Below are 19588 nucleotides of genomic sequence, written 5' to 3' on the forward strand. Positions count from 1 at the left end.
ACACGGAAGGAGGTGTACTCGCGTTCACTGCTACATCGCACGGTGATCTTAAGTGTGGCAGCTATGCGGCACGCACGCCGAGTGTCACAGAAAATGAAATCAGGATAGTAACACCGAAGCGGCTGTGCTATTGCTCCCTGCTGTATCTCCAGGTGGTCTGCATTGAGTCAGCTACATGGCACACAGCAAGTATATCAGAAAAATTGAGATCACGAATGGAACACGGAGGCAGCTGTGGTCGCACGTACTGCTATATCTCAATGTTATCTCGACTGATTCGGCAGGCATGCAGACTGAGTTTCAAGAAAACTGATATCAGAAAAGGAACACAGAAGGAGCTGTGCTCGTATTCACTGCTATATCTAAAGCTGAACTTCACTGCGTCATCAACATGGTGTGCACAGCGAGTTTAAAAAGAATATGAGATCAGGAAAAAAGAAAAGCTAACGCAGCTCACCTCGTACTTAGTGCTATATCTAAAGGTAAACTTCATTGAGTAAGCTTTACGGGATGCGCACCTAGTATGTCACACAAAAAGTGACTAGGAATGAAACGCGGGGGAAGCTCTCCTCGACCTCACTGATGCATCTCAAGGTGACCTTCGCTGAGTCAGCTGCACGACACGCACACCGAGTATGTCACTAAATAAGGTCAGGAATGGAACACCGAAGCAGCTGTGCTCGTGCTGATTGCTATATCTAAAAGTAATCCTCACAGCACAACACACACAATTATTTCTTACATAAAATGACATCAGGAATGGAACACGAAGGAGCTGTGCTTTTGCTCACTGCAATATCTCAAGGCGATCTTCACTACTTGGCACACTCACAGAGTATGTCAAAGAAAATCAGATGCGGAATTGAACGTGATATCAGTTGTGTTCCTGCTCCCACCTAAGTCTCAAGGCGATCTTCGCTGATGTAGCTATTCGGTACGCACACCAAGTACATCTCAGAAAATAAGATCAGGAGTGAAACACCGAAGCAGCTGTACTGGCGCTAACTGCTGCATCTCAAGGTGATCTTCACTCTACAACTACAGAGCATGCACAATGAGTATATCACAGAAAATGAGGTCAGGAATGAAACACAGAAGCAACTTTGCTCGTGTTCGCTGTTATAACTCAAAGTGATTTTCAAGAAGTCAGCTACGCAGCGCGCATATCGTGTCTCATAGTAAAGGAGATCAGGAATTTAACACAGAAGCAGCTGTGGTCTTGCTGAAAGCTATATATCAAGATGATCTTGACTGAGTCCGCTACACGGCACACAGCCAGTATGTCACAGAAAATGAGAGCTGGAATGCAACACAGAAGCAGCTGAGCTCGTGTTTACTGATATATCTCAAGGTGATCTTGACTGAGTCAGATACATGGTACGCACACTGTGCCAATGAAAATGAAATCAAGAATTGAACACGGAAGCATCTGTGCTGATGCTCACAGCTATATCTCAAATTCGACTTTACGGTGCCGCTACGCAGCACGTACACCGAGTATATCACAGAAAATGAGGTGCATACTGCTATACCTGAAGCTAAACTTCATTGAGACTGCTACACGGCACACACATAGGTACACTACCGAAAACGAGATCAGGATTGGAATACGGAACCAGCTGTGCTCGTGCTCACTGCTATATCTTAAGGCCATCTTGACTGAGTGAGCTACACACAACGCACACCAATCATGTAACAGAAAATGAGACTAGAAAGGGAACAACGAACAGCTGTACTCGTACTCACTTCTATATCTGAGAACGATCTTCACTGGGTCAGTTATTTATTTTATTTTTGTTATTTATATATGACATACGGCAGGCCGCGAGGCCCAAGCAGGAGTGGATTACAGAAACAGATCACAAATTGAGCAAAAATCACTTAATGCAAACTGAACACGAGCAGCGGGAAATGATATGAAAAGGCAAAAAACAAGCTAACACAACAAGCCGAGAAAAAAACTAACAATATTAATTTATCAGGTCAAGAGACCGTACACACGAAGCTAGTAAGCTGCTCCAATCACTGATTATTTGCGGAAAGAAAGAGTGCTGAAATAAGTTAGTCATTGCAAAGTACGGCGTCAGAAAAAGGGGGTGGGAGTGTCGAGTTCGTCTAGTGTCCTGTAGTATAAGATACGGTCAAGAATTTATTCCAAGTTTACGATTAAATAACGAAATAAGAATTTCAACCGAAGAAACTTGCGCCGGGACTGAAGGGTTGGTATTAAATTCAACTGCATTAATGCAGAGACTGAAGCAGTTCGATTGTATTGCGAAAACATGAATCGCACAGCTTTCCTTTGGATCCGCTCAAGTGCTTTTATGTTAGTGATAGTATACGGATCCCATACAATGCACGAATATTCCAATTTAGTCCTTATAAAGGTTTCGTATGCCATCAATGCGGAAAGCTGGGCTAGTTGGTATGTCATCATTAATTAAAAGACTAGCGCATAAAACTGGGACGCAGACAGAGAAGAAGACAGGGCGAGCGCCAGTCTCTTAGCCTTAAGTGGTGTATCGTTTAGTTTATGGCGCAACAAACAAAATTTACGTAAGGCAGACGAGCAAGTGTTAGAAATATGAGTGTTCCAGCTTAGGTTGTTTGTTAATGTAACACCGAGATATTTGTATTCGTTTACTGGAGTAACACTCGGCACGCATGCCCAGTGTTACAAAAAGTGAGATCAGTAAATGAAACATGGAAGCACCTGAGCTCCTCTCACTGCTATATATCAAGCTGAATTTCTCTTAGTCCGCTACATGGCACGCACAACCAACGAGTTTAACACAGAAAATGAGGTTGAGAAACAAAAATTAAAAAAGCGCTCCTCGAAATTATTGCTCAAGGTGAATTTCACTGAGGAAGCTAGAGTAAATGCACATCAAGTGTGTCACAGAAAGAAAATGTGACCAGGAATGAAACACGGGGGAAGCTGTGCCTGTGCCCACGGCTGCTATATCTCAAGGCAGTCGTGACTGAGTCAGCAAGATGGCGCGCACATTGACAAGAGTGGAAAGTTGGGCGAGTCGGTATTGATCCATGAGAAAAGGAGCGCGAAAACAAGATGACGGACGAAGAACACACACCACGAACGCTAACTTCCGACTAAAGGAAAAACACAAAACCGTGTCGAAAGGGACCTGAGCCATTCAAACGCTTTCTGTGGACCTCTTCGCAAACCTGATTAATACAATTGGCAGTGTGTTTGGCTGAGCTGGTAAACGATGCAGTCCTTCAATATCGCTCTCTGTGAAGCATTACAAATTGAGTTTGAGAGGTATTTCATTTCAGCCAGCAGGTTTTCATTTCCTCTGAGGGATATTTCAAGAATTGCCATGTTCTGGCAGCGGCTGTATCGCTAAAATATAACTCAGATCAAATTTGAACTTTCGAGCTTCCTCGCTGTCATCTTTCATTTCTGGATCATCAACCTTCACGGGCGTTCACAGAAGCCGACACAAGATACGCCGAGATCGAAAGAGAGGTGCTTGGAATCACCTTTGGGTGTGAAAGTGTTTCGAAACCACAGTTCGTACGATGATCACTGTGGGAACTTATCATCAGACTTTGTTGGCGATACCAAAGAAAGACGTTGCCGAAATGCCGTCTCGGTTGCAACTAATGTTCTTGCTACTGATGTGATCTGCAATTCGTGCCTGCAAAGAGCTGCTACTAGCCGATGCATTATTCTCATTAGCAGCCCCTACAGTGATTCTCCTAAAGAAAATGAATACGTTAAGATGACACATGCGACAAAAACACTGGCAAGCATCGTAAGTGAAAAAAAGAAGCAAATATTCCAGGTAGAAATGCAGAATGATATCCAAATGAAGGAAGTAATAAGTGTTTTGCACCTAGGTAAATTAACTGGCCCTTACGCCAGTCTCCAATGACAGTTATCATGCACTGATGGAATATAGATGAAAGGCTGCAAAGCGGTAATCTCCAGACAATTGCGCATGGAGATGCTGAAACGCCTGCATGAAGCGCATCTCGGTATAAACAAAGTTAAAGCAAGGGCATGAATGCTGATGTTTTGGCAAGGAATGCAGAAACAGCACGTGACTTCAAGTGCAGCACGTGCTGCCATTTCGCCTACCCTCAACCTGAAGAGCCGGTCATCACTAGCTCTACAGCGTTTTATCCATCCGAAAGAGTTGTAATCAATTTCTGCGATCAGGCAGGAGCTTCCTACCTAGTCGTCTATGATGTGTACTTAAATTACTCCGAGGTGGAACGCATAGCGCAGACCTCAAGTGAAAGCATACCGAAGAAGCTCGAAAATATTTTTGCTCGGCATGGCACTTCGCAAGAAGTTCATAGCAACGGATGTCCATAGTTCAGCTGGAGTGTTTTTCGCAACTTTGCAAGATAATGTGATTCCAAGCATATCGTCAGCAGCCCGAGATTTTCCCGAGCCAATGGCCTTGCCGAAAAAGAGCTCAGATTTTCAAGCGTCTGCCTAAGAAGACTAAAGATCCACGATAACTGTTGTTGATTGATCTTAGTCGTTTTTCGCCTTTGGAAGATGGTCGAAGCCCTGCTGAAGTCCTTATGGGACGACGACTGCGGGGACGCCTCCCTGAGTTTTGGTTCCAGCCTGCAGTGGAGGTCAGGAAGCATGTGCAAAGACCTACGCCAGCCACTTCACCACACTTCCGAAGGAGAGATTTGGTACTCCTTCAGGGCGACTCTGGATGAATAACTAGGTGACAAAGTAAGATCAAGTAGCTCCGCGATTCTATCTGCTTAAAGCAGACGACGGCGACACCCTACGATGTAACCGGCAACTAATAAGAAAAATAAGAGAAGAGTATCTGCCAAGGGACGTGAACGCGGGGCATGAAGACCGGAACGAACTCTGAGGTATTGCTCCCGCACTGCACTCAAGTTCGACAGAGCATGGAGGTAGCGGTGAAGACGGGAGAACTGCTACATCACGGCAGCCAGCTTCAGCACACAATACATTAAATCGGAGCATTTCGCTTGAGTAGATGAAACAGGCCTGTTACGCTGTCATCGTCTAGTTGCACTCTCCAGACCCACAATGAATAGAAGAAAGCACTACGCGATAAAGGTGGTTCTTCCCGTGTCAGTCACAGTGTCAGCGTCTTGTTATTCGAAGCACTGAGCACGTTCATTGTCTTCTGTTGCGATAGTGTGGCCGAGTTTATCTCCGAAAAACGCAACAGCTTTCACTCAGGCACATTCCAGCTTTCATTTTCACAATCATCTAGGGCAAACATCGGGACATTATTTCTGCGCGACCTGTTTTATCTTCAAGCGATACTTCTACATTGACCAATATACGTTTATTATCTGAAAACCTTCTTCGATTGAAAACAAATCGTTCTTGAAAGCATTCGGTGTGGTCTGAATTTCCTAAGCAGAACGTTCAGTTGGCCGAGTTGGTAATTATGCATATTTTGTAAAACAGCGCGAACAACGTCGGACAAGAACAAGAAGGACACGGGACGAGCGCTGACTCTTAACTAAGGTTTTATTAGCAACTCCTGATGCGTATAAAGGAAAAAAACATACACAGAGTACAGAACATGTTACACTAAAAGCGACAAAACATGATGCAGAAAAGCACGCGACGCTCAAAGGCCACTAAGAAAAGCTATCTCTTTGTAATTGAGAGTGACTTACGGTTTGCTGACACACTTTGGTTCTTGACTGATATTGAATGCTTCCATTACTTCTCGGGTGGTCTGATCGCAGTGCGTGTACAGCACCTTTGTGCTACGCCACATGGCTGTGCATTTTTCATCTTTTTTTCACTACTTCACACTTTTTACAGTGACTCAGCAAGTATGAAAGTTCCTTGATATTCTTTAGATTATTTCTGCGCTCTTGCAACCTTTTATTTAAGCGCCGTCCTGTCTGCTCAATGCACCGGGCAACGCAGAAGAGTGGAATCAGGTACACAACCCCTTTGCGACAAGCGACGATCTTGTGTCTGTGCGTGGTGCCAAAACCTTTCCTTTTTTCCTACGGTTCCCTCTCCCTTTGGATCGCCGGACATAACTGCTTTAGTTTGATGGGAGCTGATATAGCTACATTCACTTCATAACGACTTGCCACATTTTTCAGCCCGTGGGTGAAGCGATGTAGGTAAGGAAGAACAGCAGCTTTTTCTTTTTTTCTTTTTAGTTGTCACGAGTCTGCTGGGTGTCCTGCTGTTTCACCCACTTGAGCAAACGAGAGCAGGCCTCTGTTATCGTACAACTTGGGTACCCGGCAAGCCTAATCCTTGCGAGTTGAGACTGGAAACTGTCGCTGAGAGCATGGTGACAAGATTTTTTCATAGAATTGCGAAGGCAGGAACTGACAATGCCGTTTTTAACAATTTTTGAATGACTTTAATGGAAACTAAGGAGCGGTTAGGTTGATCTAGGGTTGTATATCCAGCAGACATGATCGGGACCGAACCGCAGGCGCAATTCCAAGAACTGCAACTCATCATCGGATGGTATCTCAAAGGTAAAATCCAGCCCTGCTACACATTTTCTGAATACCTTCAAAATATCAGCCATGCGCGTTGCTAAGCGATTTCGGTCGGTAAACTGGTAGTCGTCCACATACCTCACGGTCTTAAGGTGCAGTCCCGATAGTTCCCTCTCGAGGTCCCTTCCTATGTACATCAGGAAAATTTCGCTAAGGACCGGGGCGACGCTTGACCCGATACACACTCCTGCCTTCTGTGAATAACGTGTGCCCTGCCAACCCACGACAGTCGTACACAGGTAAAACTGGAGTCGCTCTAGGAAACTTTCAACCTTCAGACCACACTTCGTGACGAAGGCTAGCACATCATTATCTTCTGTAATAAAAATTTTTCCACGTTTAAAAAGTTTGTCATGCGGTAGGCTGTAATATAAGTCTTTCACGTCGATACTGACGGCGACACGGCTTCCGTCAGTCACTCTCAATGACAAAGAGATAGCTTTTCTTGGTGGCCTTTGAGCGACGCGTGCTTCTCTGCCTCATGTTTTATCGCTTTTAGTGTAACATGTGATGTACTCTGTGTATGGTTTTCCCTTAATAAGCACCGGGTGTTGCTAATAAAACCTTAGTTGAGAGTCAACGCTCGTCCCGTGTCCTTCTTGTTCTTGTCCGACGTTGTTCGCGCTGTTTTACAAAAGATGCATCTGAAGTTACTGTACTGAGGTAGCAAGGGCATACCGTACTGTTTCTTAACTTTCCAAACTCATTAAAAAAAACGTGCCGTACCATCCTCTAACCTGCGAACAATTGCGTCAATACCGTCAATAGCAGCGCACTCATCGCTGTTGTCAGCACCCAACCCAGGACAGGAATTCAACGTAACATAATCTGAAAGGAATAAACCCATTGCAGTAAAAGCACGCAAGCCCATACTCCATTCTTTTTCTTACACGCTCCAATAAACTGTGGGGACCAACACCGTTATCACAAACTGGTTTGAAGACCGGTAACAGAAAGAGATGTCTCGGCAACAAATTTGTGCAAAAAGTAGACGTGAGCCCATGTCCAAAGCGAAGTCAGGCTCGAGGAACATTCCGTCGAAATGGCGCTTAAGTAGTCCCTCCGCCCTGCTAGCATCGGCTAGCGTGGGCGCTCTGCAGGCCTCAGCATGAATGAATCCAAAGTTGTCGTTTCGTGGCTGTTTTCCGGAAAAGGCGAAGTTGCTAAGCCGTCAAGCGCGTCCGTCCGGCACGTAGATTTCTAATACAACGTTGGGCCCCAGTCCGCATTGAAGGAACCGTCGTTAGTACGCGAAAAGAACTGGCGATGAATGGTGCACGTTGTTAAGCTTATAACTGTTTGATTATTGCGATAAATGGTGCTGTTCTCATCCAGCGTCTTTGCATTTTTCAACCATTTAAAGAAGCTTACGCGCGTGTTTTCTGTGGGATTCGTGGCTCACATAAGGTAACCTCGTTGATTACTTGATCACATCTGGGTAAGACGTTGACGGGGACTTTATTCCAATGTATCTGCCATTGTACATTCATGACGTTCGTGATACTGCCGCGAAAAAGGAAACATTTCTTAATATAAGCACTGTCGGCACTCCACTAAACTACGGTGACTCGCTGCGCCTGTATGCAGCAAGTCTTCGGGTTTTGGTGGCGTCCAAAGTAGTGGTCTGAGCCGGCGCTTCACTGTAAACCCCTGGTACTACGGCTATAACGCACGCCGTATTGAAGGGCTCCGGAAATTTCGGCAACCAAGGGTTGTTTAACGTTCATTGACACCGCACAGTACACGGACCTCTTGAAGTTCTCCTCCATAAAAATTCGACCGCTGCGGCCTGGATCGAACCCGCTTGTTTCGTGTCAACAGCATGGCACCATAACCACTGAGTCACCGCAGCGGCTCGAGCGTCGAGATACAACAGCTACATCGGACGCCGCCGCTGATGAATATGAGCATCACTGCCGAAAGTGCATAACGAGTCGACCATCGTTGGTCTCACAGGTCGATGACATAAAAACACTCCTATCTGCATTATAGCCATGCCGCACACAGCAAAAAGATTCCAGCATGTCACCGCGGTTGCTTGCAAGGCGTAGGCTAGGGATGACAATGATGACGAAGCGGTGCTGTGGTGCACACATCCTTCTCCAACAGCATTGTATCACAGAGTTCTCTCAGTGTGCTTGGTAAAGGGGTCATCAAAAGAGCCGAAAGGGTTGGAGAAAGCTTGCACAGCGTACACACCAGCTGTTCGTCTTGGACCATGGATTAACACGCATTACCCCAAAAAGAAGACGCGTCCTTAATACGTCCGGAAAAGGTGTTGATTGTTTAACGTTCACCGCTGTTAACGTTAAGAAGCGCTGGTGCTTTCCCTTGCATATAGGCAATGGGAAATTTTCTAGTGACTCTACCCTTGCAAACCCTGGTGTGCGTGAAACTGTGTTCTTGAATCACACGTAGGAAATCTATCTGTTTATATACATCACTTTATCTCGATATTTTAATGGCTGCTCCTTTTGCGCGTTCCCTGTTATCTTCGATCACTGACTGCCGTTCCGGAAACTAGAGGAAAAGGGGCTAGCGCCACATCCTACATATGAGCCCTGCTCTTGTCATACCTCCAGGCAGTTCGCGGCAATGGCTACCGGGGTGCTGAACCTGTGCTATCTGGAATCCACGTGCCGCGCATACGACATCCTAAGCGTGCAAAGTATGGACTGGAAGTACAAGACCGCTGTGGACATTGCCGCCGAGGGAAGCAACCGAAAATTTCTCTCGCACCCGTGCTGTCAGAAATGGCTCACCAACCAGTTTCTCGGTCGCATCAGCGTCCGCGACATCACCTGGGGATTCTTCAGCGTACCACTGTGGCTCAAGGTAGCGTGAGCTCTTCCTGCCACGGTCCTGGTGGAGGCAATGGGCACGCAGCTTCTCTTACAGCATCCGCTATAGAGTGTCCCGCCGCACCTCGATGTAGTAGTCGCTGCAGTGGTGCTAGCAGTTGTGTTGTCTTTGTTTTGCTTTTCCTTGCTTCTTGCCTGCTTTGCTCTGACTTTCTCAGTTTGTTTTTTGCTTTGTTTTGTTTTGCTCAGATTGCTAGCTTGCCTTTCTTCTTTGCTTTGTTTTGTTTCACTTTGCTTGCTTCGCTTTGTGGAGGAAGGAATTAACTGCTCAGTTGCCGTGACGCTGCAATTTTCGAAGCAGGAAATGCAGGCTCTGCCGGGTCACTCAATCGCGTCTTATCTCAGTGGCGCATGCGCCGCGAAGGCCTAGAATGAACAGATCATCTTGTGCTGCGTCTGCCCGCCGGAGAAGCTGAACTGCTCCGTCGTTCAGGTAAAAAGCGAGTAATCCTGCTCGGCGAGTTGCTTTGCAGACCTTTTTCAAACTTGCAGCGCTAGCAGGCGAAGGACGAGAGAGGATGGACACAACTGTGCTGGTACGAAGGTGCAGACGATTTTCACGCCGTGCTGTTGCGTGCCTCTGTGACCGTCTACCACGCAAGGTAAAGTGCCGGGCGTTACCTTCCACACGTATGTTTCTTTTGTTTTGCATATCGCACGGCTGCAGCGTTAACCGGGTGTTATTCCTGCCCTAGCCCTATCGCACTTCTTTTATGCGTTGCATATTGCAATCACTCAGTTCTGCCCTTGGGCGCGGCCGGGCAGCCACCAAACCACGTGACGTGACGTCATGACAGCCAGAGGAAAAGCTGGGCCCCAACTCGCGCGGTCGCGCGCGGCCGCAGCCACCACCTGACTCCCGCTCCTCCCGCTAGGGGCGCTGCACCGGCGCGTGACAATAGCGTACAGCGGCAGGAGAGTCAGCTAGAGCGATCCGGAGGCCAACAGATGGAATTAGGAAGCGAACGTTTGGGCACAGGAGAGTTCTGGTGGTCGGGGACTCGAATGTAGCGAGGGTTGAGGGAGGCGTTCTGACGGCAGTGAAGGCAGACAGGCGGGTGCAGGTGGAGGCTCAGTCGGGAAAGTGCATGGTGGATGCAATGGCCAGAGCCCGGGAGGTGGTGGTGGGTAGCATGGATGGCGAACACCTTGTGGTCATCCATGCTGGTCTCAATGATGTACTGCAGGGGAGGAGCCAGAATCTTGAGACGCAGTTGGAGGTGTTGATGCGTAGGCTTAGAGAGGGCTCTGAGAGTGTGCATGTGACCATATGCACAATCCCAGAGGTCCAGAGGCAGGCTCGCGAAACGGAAAGGAGGGTCGTGGAGACTAATCGGGTAATTAGGCTATTGAGTCGACGGCTAAGATACGAGGTGATGGAGGTCAACAGGGAAGTGTACGAGGTTAGGCCCCACCCTTTTGCACAGGATGGCATCCACTACGGTGGTGCCACTGGCAAGAAGGTGGGTAGTAGGATAGGTCGCCAGGCAACAGCTTTTTTGGGGGGACCCAGAGCTCTGAAGGAACCAGTGTAGAGAAGGAAGAATTAAGATCAAACGGACAATGGAACCATAGGGGAGGAAAGAGACGCAAGCGCCAGGGCCAAGTTAATTCAGATATAGGTTTCATTAACATGCAAGGTGGCAGGAATAGACTGAAATGGGAGGAAATAGAAGAACAGTTAAGACAGGAGGAATTAATGGTATATGGTTTAGCGGAAACACATCTTAGAGACATGGAGCAACCACCCTGTAACCCAGACTACGCATGGGAATATTGCAATAGAACAGAGGGCAGCAGAAAGGGAGGTGGAATTGGGGCATTCATTCATAAAAGTATGAATTTTCAAAGGGTTAGACTGGGATGCAGGGAACATTTATGGCTAAAAGGAACAGTGGCAGGCAAGCAAACACTCCTTGGCTTTGTATACCTGTGGACAGGGGTTAATGCCAAAGAGGAAAACAGGAAAATGTTAGAATGTATGCAAGCGACATTGATGAGCTAGGAGGACAGGGCGAGATAATTATATTAGGCGACATGAATGCACACATAGAAGACCTGGATGGGTACACGGATTCGACAGCAAGCATGCTGCAGGACATGTGTGACAGGCATGATTTAGTTGTATGCAACAGCACCGAGAAGTGTGAAGGGCTCATAACATGGGAGGCGGGGAGTCTGCACTCGACGATAGATTATGCACTAATGTCACAGAGGATGTATAACAGATTAGGGGTAATGAGCATAGATGAAGATGGTTCCAGAAGTCTAGGTAGTGACCACAAGCGTATCAAGTTGAGCTTCAGAAGAAAAAGCAATGTAGGACTGAATCAAGATAAACAATCAGGGGGAAATTTTTACTCAGAAAAGCAATTGGAAGTAGCAGCCAAACAAATCGAGAAAGTAATTTTTGAGGATAGTGAAACAGAATGGACTTATACCAAATTAACTCGATTACTGGAGCTAGAGCTAGCTAAGGTGGGAGTAAAGCTAAAAGGGAAAAGATGCAAACCCAAGAGTTGGTGGGATGAGGAGGTCAAGAGGGCAATAGAAAAGCACAAGGAAGCATCCAGGGAACACAGATATTTCAAGAAGAGGGGGGAACCAAAACCCGAAGTAGACAGAAAATGGGATACCTTCATAAAGTGTAGAAGGGACGCATCCTATTTGATTAATGAGAAAATTAGAAGAAAGGGTGCCCAATGGATGTCAAAAGTAAATAAAAAGGATAGAAAAGCAGCCCAAAAATTCTGGAAACATCTAAATGCAATGAGTAATAAAACTAGGCTAGAACAAAGGTTTATTGTTACAGATGAGGGTATTCGACTGGAAGGGGATGAAGCAATAAAACACATAGGAACAAGGATGACGGAAAAATTTTCAGCAAAGCACGTGGTACATAATTTATCGAAGGAGGATAGACCGGTTACAGCAATAGCTTCACTTGAGCAAGGAGAGTGGGAAAGGGCAGAGAAGAAGGTTCCTAGTGGCACATCAACAGGACCAGATGGTATCCCGATTATGTTGATAAAGAAGTTAGGACCAAAACCCAAGCAAACATTAATACAGGTAGTGAACAAAATGATAGTGGATGAGAAAGTCCCCGATGAATGGCGATTAAGTAGAATGAACATGATATATAAGGGAAAGGGGGACAAAGCAGACGTAAGTAACTATCGCCCCATAACAGTGACATCTGTGGTTTACAGGGTGGTGATGCAAATTATAAAGGATAGACTGCAGGCTTGGGTGGAGAACGAGGGGGTGCTAGGGGAACTACAGAATGGGTTCCGGAAACAAAGGAGGTTGGAGGACAATCTATTTTCATTGACACAGTGTATAGAAATTGCGGAAAAGGAACATAGGCCCTTATTGCTAGCATTTCTGGATATTAGGGGAGGCTATGACAACGTTACTCAGGAGCATTTGTGGGACATATTGGGCACATTGGATGTGGAAAATGGAGTAATTAATCTTTTAAAAGATATATATAGAGGTAACAGAGTGCTCATAAAATGGGAAAAAATGTATCAGGGCCTGTAGAGATACAGCGGGGGCTTAGACAAGGATGTCCTCTGTCCCCTTTGTTGTTCATGTTGTACCTGCAAGGTTTGGAGGCCAAGCTAGAGGGGAGCGGACTAGGTTTCAACCTATCTTTTTTCAAGCAAGGGGAATTGATTAAACAGACATTACCGGGACTAATATATGCGGACGATATAGTGATAATGGCTGACAACAAGGAAGACCTGCAGAAGTTGTTAGACATATGCAGTACAGAGGGAGATAGATTAGGCTTCAAGTATAGTAAGGAAAAATCTGCAGTCATGACATTTAATGAAGAGGGCGGCGAGCATAGAATACAGGAGTTCGTGCTAAAGGTAGTGAATGAGTACAAGTATCTTGGGGTGTGGATAAATAACAGTGTTGAGTATCTGACAGAGCATGAAAAATATGTAAGGAATAAAGCTAGTAGGAATGCAGCTGTCATGAAAAATAGGGCACTGTGGAATTACAATAGGTATGAGGTGGTAAGAGGGATATGGAAAGGGGTGATGGTCCCTAGCCTGACCTTCGGGAATGCGGTCCTGTGTATGAGGCCAGATGTTCAAGCAAGGCTGGAAATTAGGCAACGGGGAGTAGGGAGGTTAGCTTTGGGAGCACATGGCAATACACCAAATCAGGGGGTACAGGGTGATATGGGATGGGCGTCTTTCGAGAGCAGAGGGGCTAGCAGTAAGATAGCATTTGAGGAACGATTGAGAAGGATGGAGGAAAAGCGGTGGGCTAGGAAAGTTTTCAGATACCTGTATATAAAGAATGTTGACACGAAATGGAGAAAGCGAACTAGAAAATTGACAAGCAAATATCTGGACAGCAGTAAGGGGGCAAATCAGCAATTATCGGTTAAGAAAAAGGTTAAAGGAACAGAGAGAGCTTTGTGGAAAACAGGGATGCTGACGAAATCGGCACTAGAAACATACCGGACCTTTAAACAGGAAATTTTCAAAGAAAATATCTATGATAATTGTAGGGGAAGTTCTTTGTTGTTTGAGGCCAGGACGTGAGTTTTGCGGACTAAGAAGTATAGAGTCAGGTACCAGGAGATAGACACTTTGTGCATTGCGTGCGGAGAGGAGGAGGAAACGGCTGAACACTTGATACTTTTCTGTAAAGGGCTTCACCCTACAGTGGAAGGCAGCGGGGCTGACTTACCCAAGGCATTGGGGTTTAGGGATAGTGAAGGGAAAGTGGATTTTAAGAGGTTAGAAGTAACCAAGCGAAGGTTATCTGATTGGTGGCTAAAAGCAAGACAGGAGTAAAATTTCACAAGACATGGCTAGGTGGCTTGAGCCACCGCCCGATGTAAAGGGTTCAGCCGTATCCATCCATCCATCCATCCATCCATCCATCCACGGGAGCACATGGCAATACACCAAATCAGGGGGTACAGGGTGATATGGGATGGGCGTCTTTCGAGAGCAGAGAGGCTAGCAGTAAGATAGCATTTGAGGAACGATTGAGAAGGATGGAGGAAAAGCGGTGGGCTAGGAAAGTTTTCAGATACCTGTATATAAAGAGTGTTGACACGAAATGGAGAAGGCGAACTAGAAAATTGACAACCAAATATCTGGACAGCAGTAAGGGGGCAAATCAGCAATTATCGGTTAAGAAAAAGGTTAAAGGAACAGAGAGAGCTTTGTGGAAAACAGGGATGCTGACGAAATCGGCACTGGAAACATACCGGACCTTTAAACAGGAAATTGTCAAAGAAAATATCTATGATAATTGTAGGGGAAGTTCTTTGTTGTTTGATGCCAGGACTGGAGTTTTGCGGAATAAGACGTATAGAGTCAGGTACCAGGAGATAGACACTTTGTGCATTGCGTGCGGAGAGGAGGAGGAAACAGCTGAACACTTGATACTTTTCTGTAAAGGGCTTCACCCTACAGTGGAAGGCAGCGGGGCTGACTTACCCAAGGCATTGGGGTTTAGGGATAGTGAAGGGAAAGTGGAGTTTAAGAGGTTAGAAGTAACCAAGCGAAGGTTATCTGATTGGTGGCTAAAAGCAAGACAGGAGTAAAATTTCACAAGACATGGCTAGGTGGCTTGAGCCACCGCCCGATGTAAAGGGTTCAGCCGTATCCATCCATCCATCCATCCATCCATCCATCCATCCATCCATCCATCCATCCATCCATCCATCCATCCATCCATCCATCCATCCATCCATCCATCCATCCATCCATCCATCCATCCATCCATCCATCCATCCATCCATCCATCCATCCATCCATCCATCCATCCATCCATCCATCCATCCATCCATCCATCCATCCATCCATCCATCCATCCATCCATCCATCCATCCATCCATCCATCCATCCATCCATCCACGTCACGGAGGAAAAGCTAGGCCCTAACTGGCGCGGTCGCGCGCGGCCGCAGCCACCACCTGACTCCCGCTCCTCCCGCTAGGGGCGCTGCGCTATGATTGACGTGATTGACGCGCAATGATTAGAAGGGGATGAAGCAATAAAACACATAGGAACAAGGATGACGGAAAAATTTTCAGCAAAGCACGTGGTACATAATTTATCGAAGGAGGATAGACCGGTTACAGCAATAGCTTCACTTGAGCAAGGAGAGTGGGAAAGGGCAGAGAAGAAGGTTCCTAGTGGCACATCAACAGGACCAGATGGTATCCCGATTATGTTGATAAAGAAGTTAGGACCTAAATCCAAGCAAACATTAATACAGGTAGTGAACAAAATGATAGTGGATGAGAAAGTCCCCGATGAATGGCGATTAAGTAGAATGAACATGATATATAAGGGAAAGGGGGACAAAGCAGACGTAAGTAACTATCGCCCCATAACAGTGACGTCTGTGGTTTACAGGGTGGTGATGCAAATTATAAAGGATAGACTGCAGGCTTGGGTGGAGAACGAAGGGGTGCTAGGGGAACTACAGAATGGGTTCTGGAAACAAAGGAGGTTGGAGGACAATCTATTTTCATTGACACAGTGTATAGAAATTGCGGAAAAGGAACATAGGCCCTTATTGCTAGCATTTCTGGATATTAGGGGAGCCTATGACAACGTTACTCAGGAGCATTTGTGGGACATATTGGGCACATTGGATGTGGAAAATGGAGTAATTAATCTTTTAAAAGATATATATAGAGGTAACAGAGTGCTCATAAAATGGGAAAAAAATGTATCAGGGCCTGTAGAGATGCAGCGGGGGCTTAGACAAGGATGTCCTCTGTCCCCTTTGTTGTTCATGTTGTACCTGCAAGGTTTGGAGGCCAAGCTAGAGGGGAGCGGACTAGGTTTCAACCTATCTTTTTTCAAGCAAGGGGAATTGATTAAACAGACATTACCGGGACTAATATATGCGGACGATATAGTGATAATGGCTGACAACAAGGAAGACCTGCAGAAGTTGTTAGACATATGCAGTACAGAGGGAGATAGATTAGACTTCAAGTATAGTAAGGAAAAATCTGCAGTCATGACATTTAATGAAGAGGGCGGCGAGCATAGAATACAGGAGTTCGTGCTAAAGGTAGTGAATGAGTACAAGTATCTTGGGGTGTGGATAAATAACAGTGTTGAGTATCTGACAGAGCATGAAAAATATGTAATGAATAAAGCTAGTAGGAATGCAGCTGTCATGAAAAATAGGGCACTGTGGAATTACAATAGGTATGAGGTGGTAAGAGGGATCTGGAAAGGGGTGATGGTCCCTAGCCTGACCTTCGGGAATGCGGTCCTGTGTATGAGGCCAGATGTTCAAGCAAGGCTGGAAATTAGGCAACGGGGAGTAGGGAGGTTAGCTTTGGGAGCACATGGCAATACACCAAATCAGGGGGTACAGGGTGATATGGGATGGGCGTCTTTCGAGAGCAGAGAGGCTAGCAGTAAGATAGCATTTGAGGAACGATTGAGAAGGATGGAGGAAAAGCGGTGGGCTAGGAAAGTTTTCAGATACCTGTATATAAAGAATGTTGACACGAAATGGAGAAAGCGAACTAGAAAATTGACAAGCAAATATCTGGACAGCAGTAAGGGGGCAAATCAGCAATTATCGGTTAAGAAAAAGGTTAAAGGAACAGAGAGAGCTTTGTGGAAAACAGGGATGCTGACGAAATCGGCACTAGAAACATACCGGACCTTTAAACAGGAAATTGTCAAAGAAAATATCTATGATAATTGTAGGGGAAGTTCTTTGTTGTTTGAGGCCAGGACTGGAGTTTTGCGGACTAAGAAGTATAGAGTCAGGTACCAGGAGATAGACACTTTGTGCATTGCGTGCGGAGAGGAGGAGGAAACGGCTGAACACTTGATACTTTTCTGCAAAGGGCTTCACCCTACAGTGGAAGGCAGCGGGGCTGACTTACCCAAGGCATTGGGGTTTAGGGATAGTGAAGGGAAAGTGGATTTTAAGAGGTTAGAAGTAACCAAGCGAAGGTTATCTGATTGGTGGCTAAAAGCAAGACAGGAGTAAAATTTCACAAGACATGGCTAGGTGGCTTGAGCCACCGCCCGATGTAAAGGGTTCAGCCGTATCCATCCATCCAACCATCCGTCACGGCATATGTATAAAAGAGCTGCGCTCCTTCGCCGGGACAGTCTTATACCCCTGTCACACGGTCATTTCGAGGGCCCTCGAACCGATAGTCTATCGACTCAAAGGCGATCGAGCGCTGCTACACGGGCAGTTTCAATGGGGATCGAGTCAATAGCCTATCGAGTCAACGGAGCAGCACGGAACTACATCGAGATATGCAACGCATTCTTGGCTTAACCAAGCTAAGCCTGGCCATTTTTTTCCCGGTGCAGTACTCATAAAAACATTTGTACTTGTGCTGCTTTTAAGAAGCTAACGACGCTGTTATTCCGCCGTCCCTGTCCTCTTAGAAACTACACTGGGAATCACTGCGCTAAAGATTGCAAAGAGATACATTTTGTTGAGAATTTATGCAGCTTGCGGGTGCGCAGTATAGCATTTTTTTAATCAGCTGCGCAATAAAGGCGAAACGTGAGTCCATTTTTTGAAAGTGTAGTTGGGATGAACTTGTTTCATCGAGCAGAATGATTCAGCGACATTGGCCGTGCTTTCGAGAGAAACGTTGCAGGCATTACTACACTTCACTGTCAGTATCAATAAAGTCGAGTGTTGTAAAAAGGTTCGTTACCGCTGCAACAACATTTATTCCTTCACGTTTCCCTTCGCTTTTTGAAGAAATGGAAAAGAAGCAGCGCATTATTAAACAGACTGACGAATAAAAGATAGCTGTTCTTTATTCTTATTGCTTATAATTCACTTTTTCTTTATTTGGCCTGCGCAGTGCTCTGTGGCATGCCAGTAACAGATGTGCCACTATTAGGTGTATTGTACCTGAATATTATTGGGTGCAAATATTACATTAGATTCATTTCATGCACTTAAAGATCTGGGCACTGCGATTCCTAGCACTAAAGCGATAAACCGTTTTACGTGTTTCTTCCTGCGATTACAGCCACCTTAGCCGGGGCATTTGGGTAGATGTATTGTTAGATAGTTAGCGTGACATCGTTATGATTATTTATGTAAGTGTATATTATGCATTTCTAAACTAACGATTGATGGCAAAGTTTTGCACGAGGCGGAACTGGATGATGGTTTCAATATTTTTTTACAAATATTAGTACGCCAGGAAGCTCCTGAAATGCATGTCAATATACCAGCACGCGGGATGCAAAATCAATATTTCTACAGCCAGTGAATGTACAGAAAGTAATTTCAACAATAAAACATTTGAAGAACCGCAGCAGTAGGGATTTAGACGAAATTCAAATAAAACCAGTAAAGTATGTCGCAGATGTCATTGCACCAGTTTAAACGTATATTCTTAATAAATGTCTGACGACATCGACATTTCCAGTGCAAATGCAAACCGCAAAAGTAGTAGTGCTTTTTAAAAAGGGAAGCCGAAATGAATTGGGCAATTACCGTCAGGTGTCTATCTTACCTATATTTTCTAAGCCCCTTGAAAAAATAATACACTGTAGGCTTGTAAATTTTCTACATCACTGTGAAATAATAATGAAACACCAGTTTGGGTTTAGGAAGAATATGTCTACAAAATTAGCTCTGCTTCACCAGAGAGAGTATATTTTAGCACAGTTTGAACGCAAGGCAGTAGTATTCAGCCTATTTGTCGATTTTTCCAAGGCATCCGACCTGGTGAATCATGATGATCTCTGCAGAAGCTGGACTTTTACGGTATACGAGGGTGTGGATTACAGTTATTGCGATCATATTTATCTCATCGATGTCAAGTACTCGAAATAGGCAGCTCGTGATCACGAGTGCTCCCACTGCCTTGTGGTGTTCCAGAAGGCAGTATATCGGTCCCCTTGCTATTTAACCTGTATATAAATGACATTGTTAACATTAATCAGAACGCCAAATTTATTATATACGCAGATACCAGCCTATTTTTTTCTGGTAATAACATCGATAAACTTATCACTGATTACAATGATACCGTAGTCAAACTGCAGCAATGGTCCTTATCCAATTACATGAAGATTAACGAAAATAAAACAAAAGCAGTTGTCTTCCGGCCGAAAAATAAACATGTTCCTCCTCATGCCAATATTGTTTTAAACTCTCGTCCTGTTGACATTGTTGTCCAGTTTAAATGTCTAGCCGTTATATTC

The 19588-nt window shown here is 45.4% G+C and overlaps 1 protein-coding gene across 1 annotated transcript in view; it reads left to right on the forward strand.

The window, feature by feature from the left end:
* LOC144127733 (transient receptor potential cation channel subfamily M member-like 2) overlaps nucleotides 1-19588 on the forward strand; it is a 547241-nt gene that overhangs the window by 473578 nt on the left and 54075 nt on the right. The window contains exon 12 of the mRNA XM_077660634.1: nucleotides 9099-9351. Within this exon, the coding sequence (XP_077516760.1) occupies nucleotides 9099-9351 (253 nt within the window). The remainder of the gene's footprint in view (nucleotides 1-9098; nucleotides 9352-19588) is intronic.

This window comes from Amblyomma americanum, chromosome 4 (assembly GCF_052857255.1).
Source record: "Amblyomma americanum isolate KBUSLIRL-KWMA chromosome 4, ASM5285725v1, whole genome shotgun sequence".
Classification (NCBI taxonomy): domain Eukaryota; kingdom Metazoa; phylum Arthropoda; class Arachnida; order Ixodida; family Ixodidae; genus Amblyomma; species Amblyomma americanum.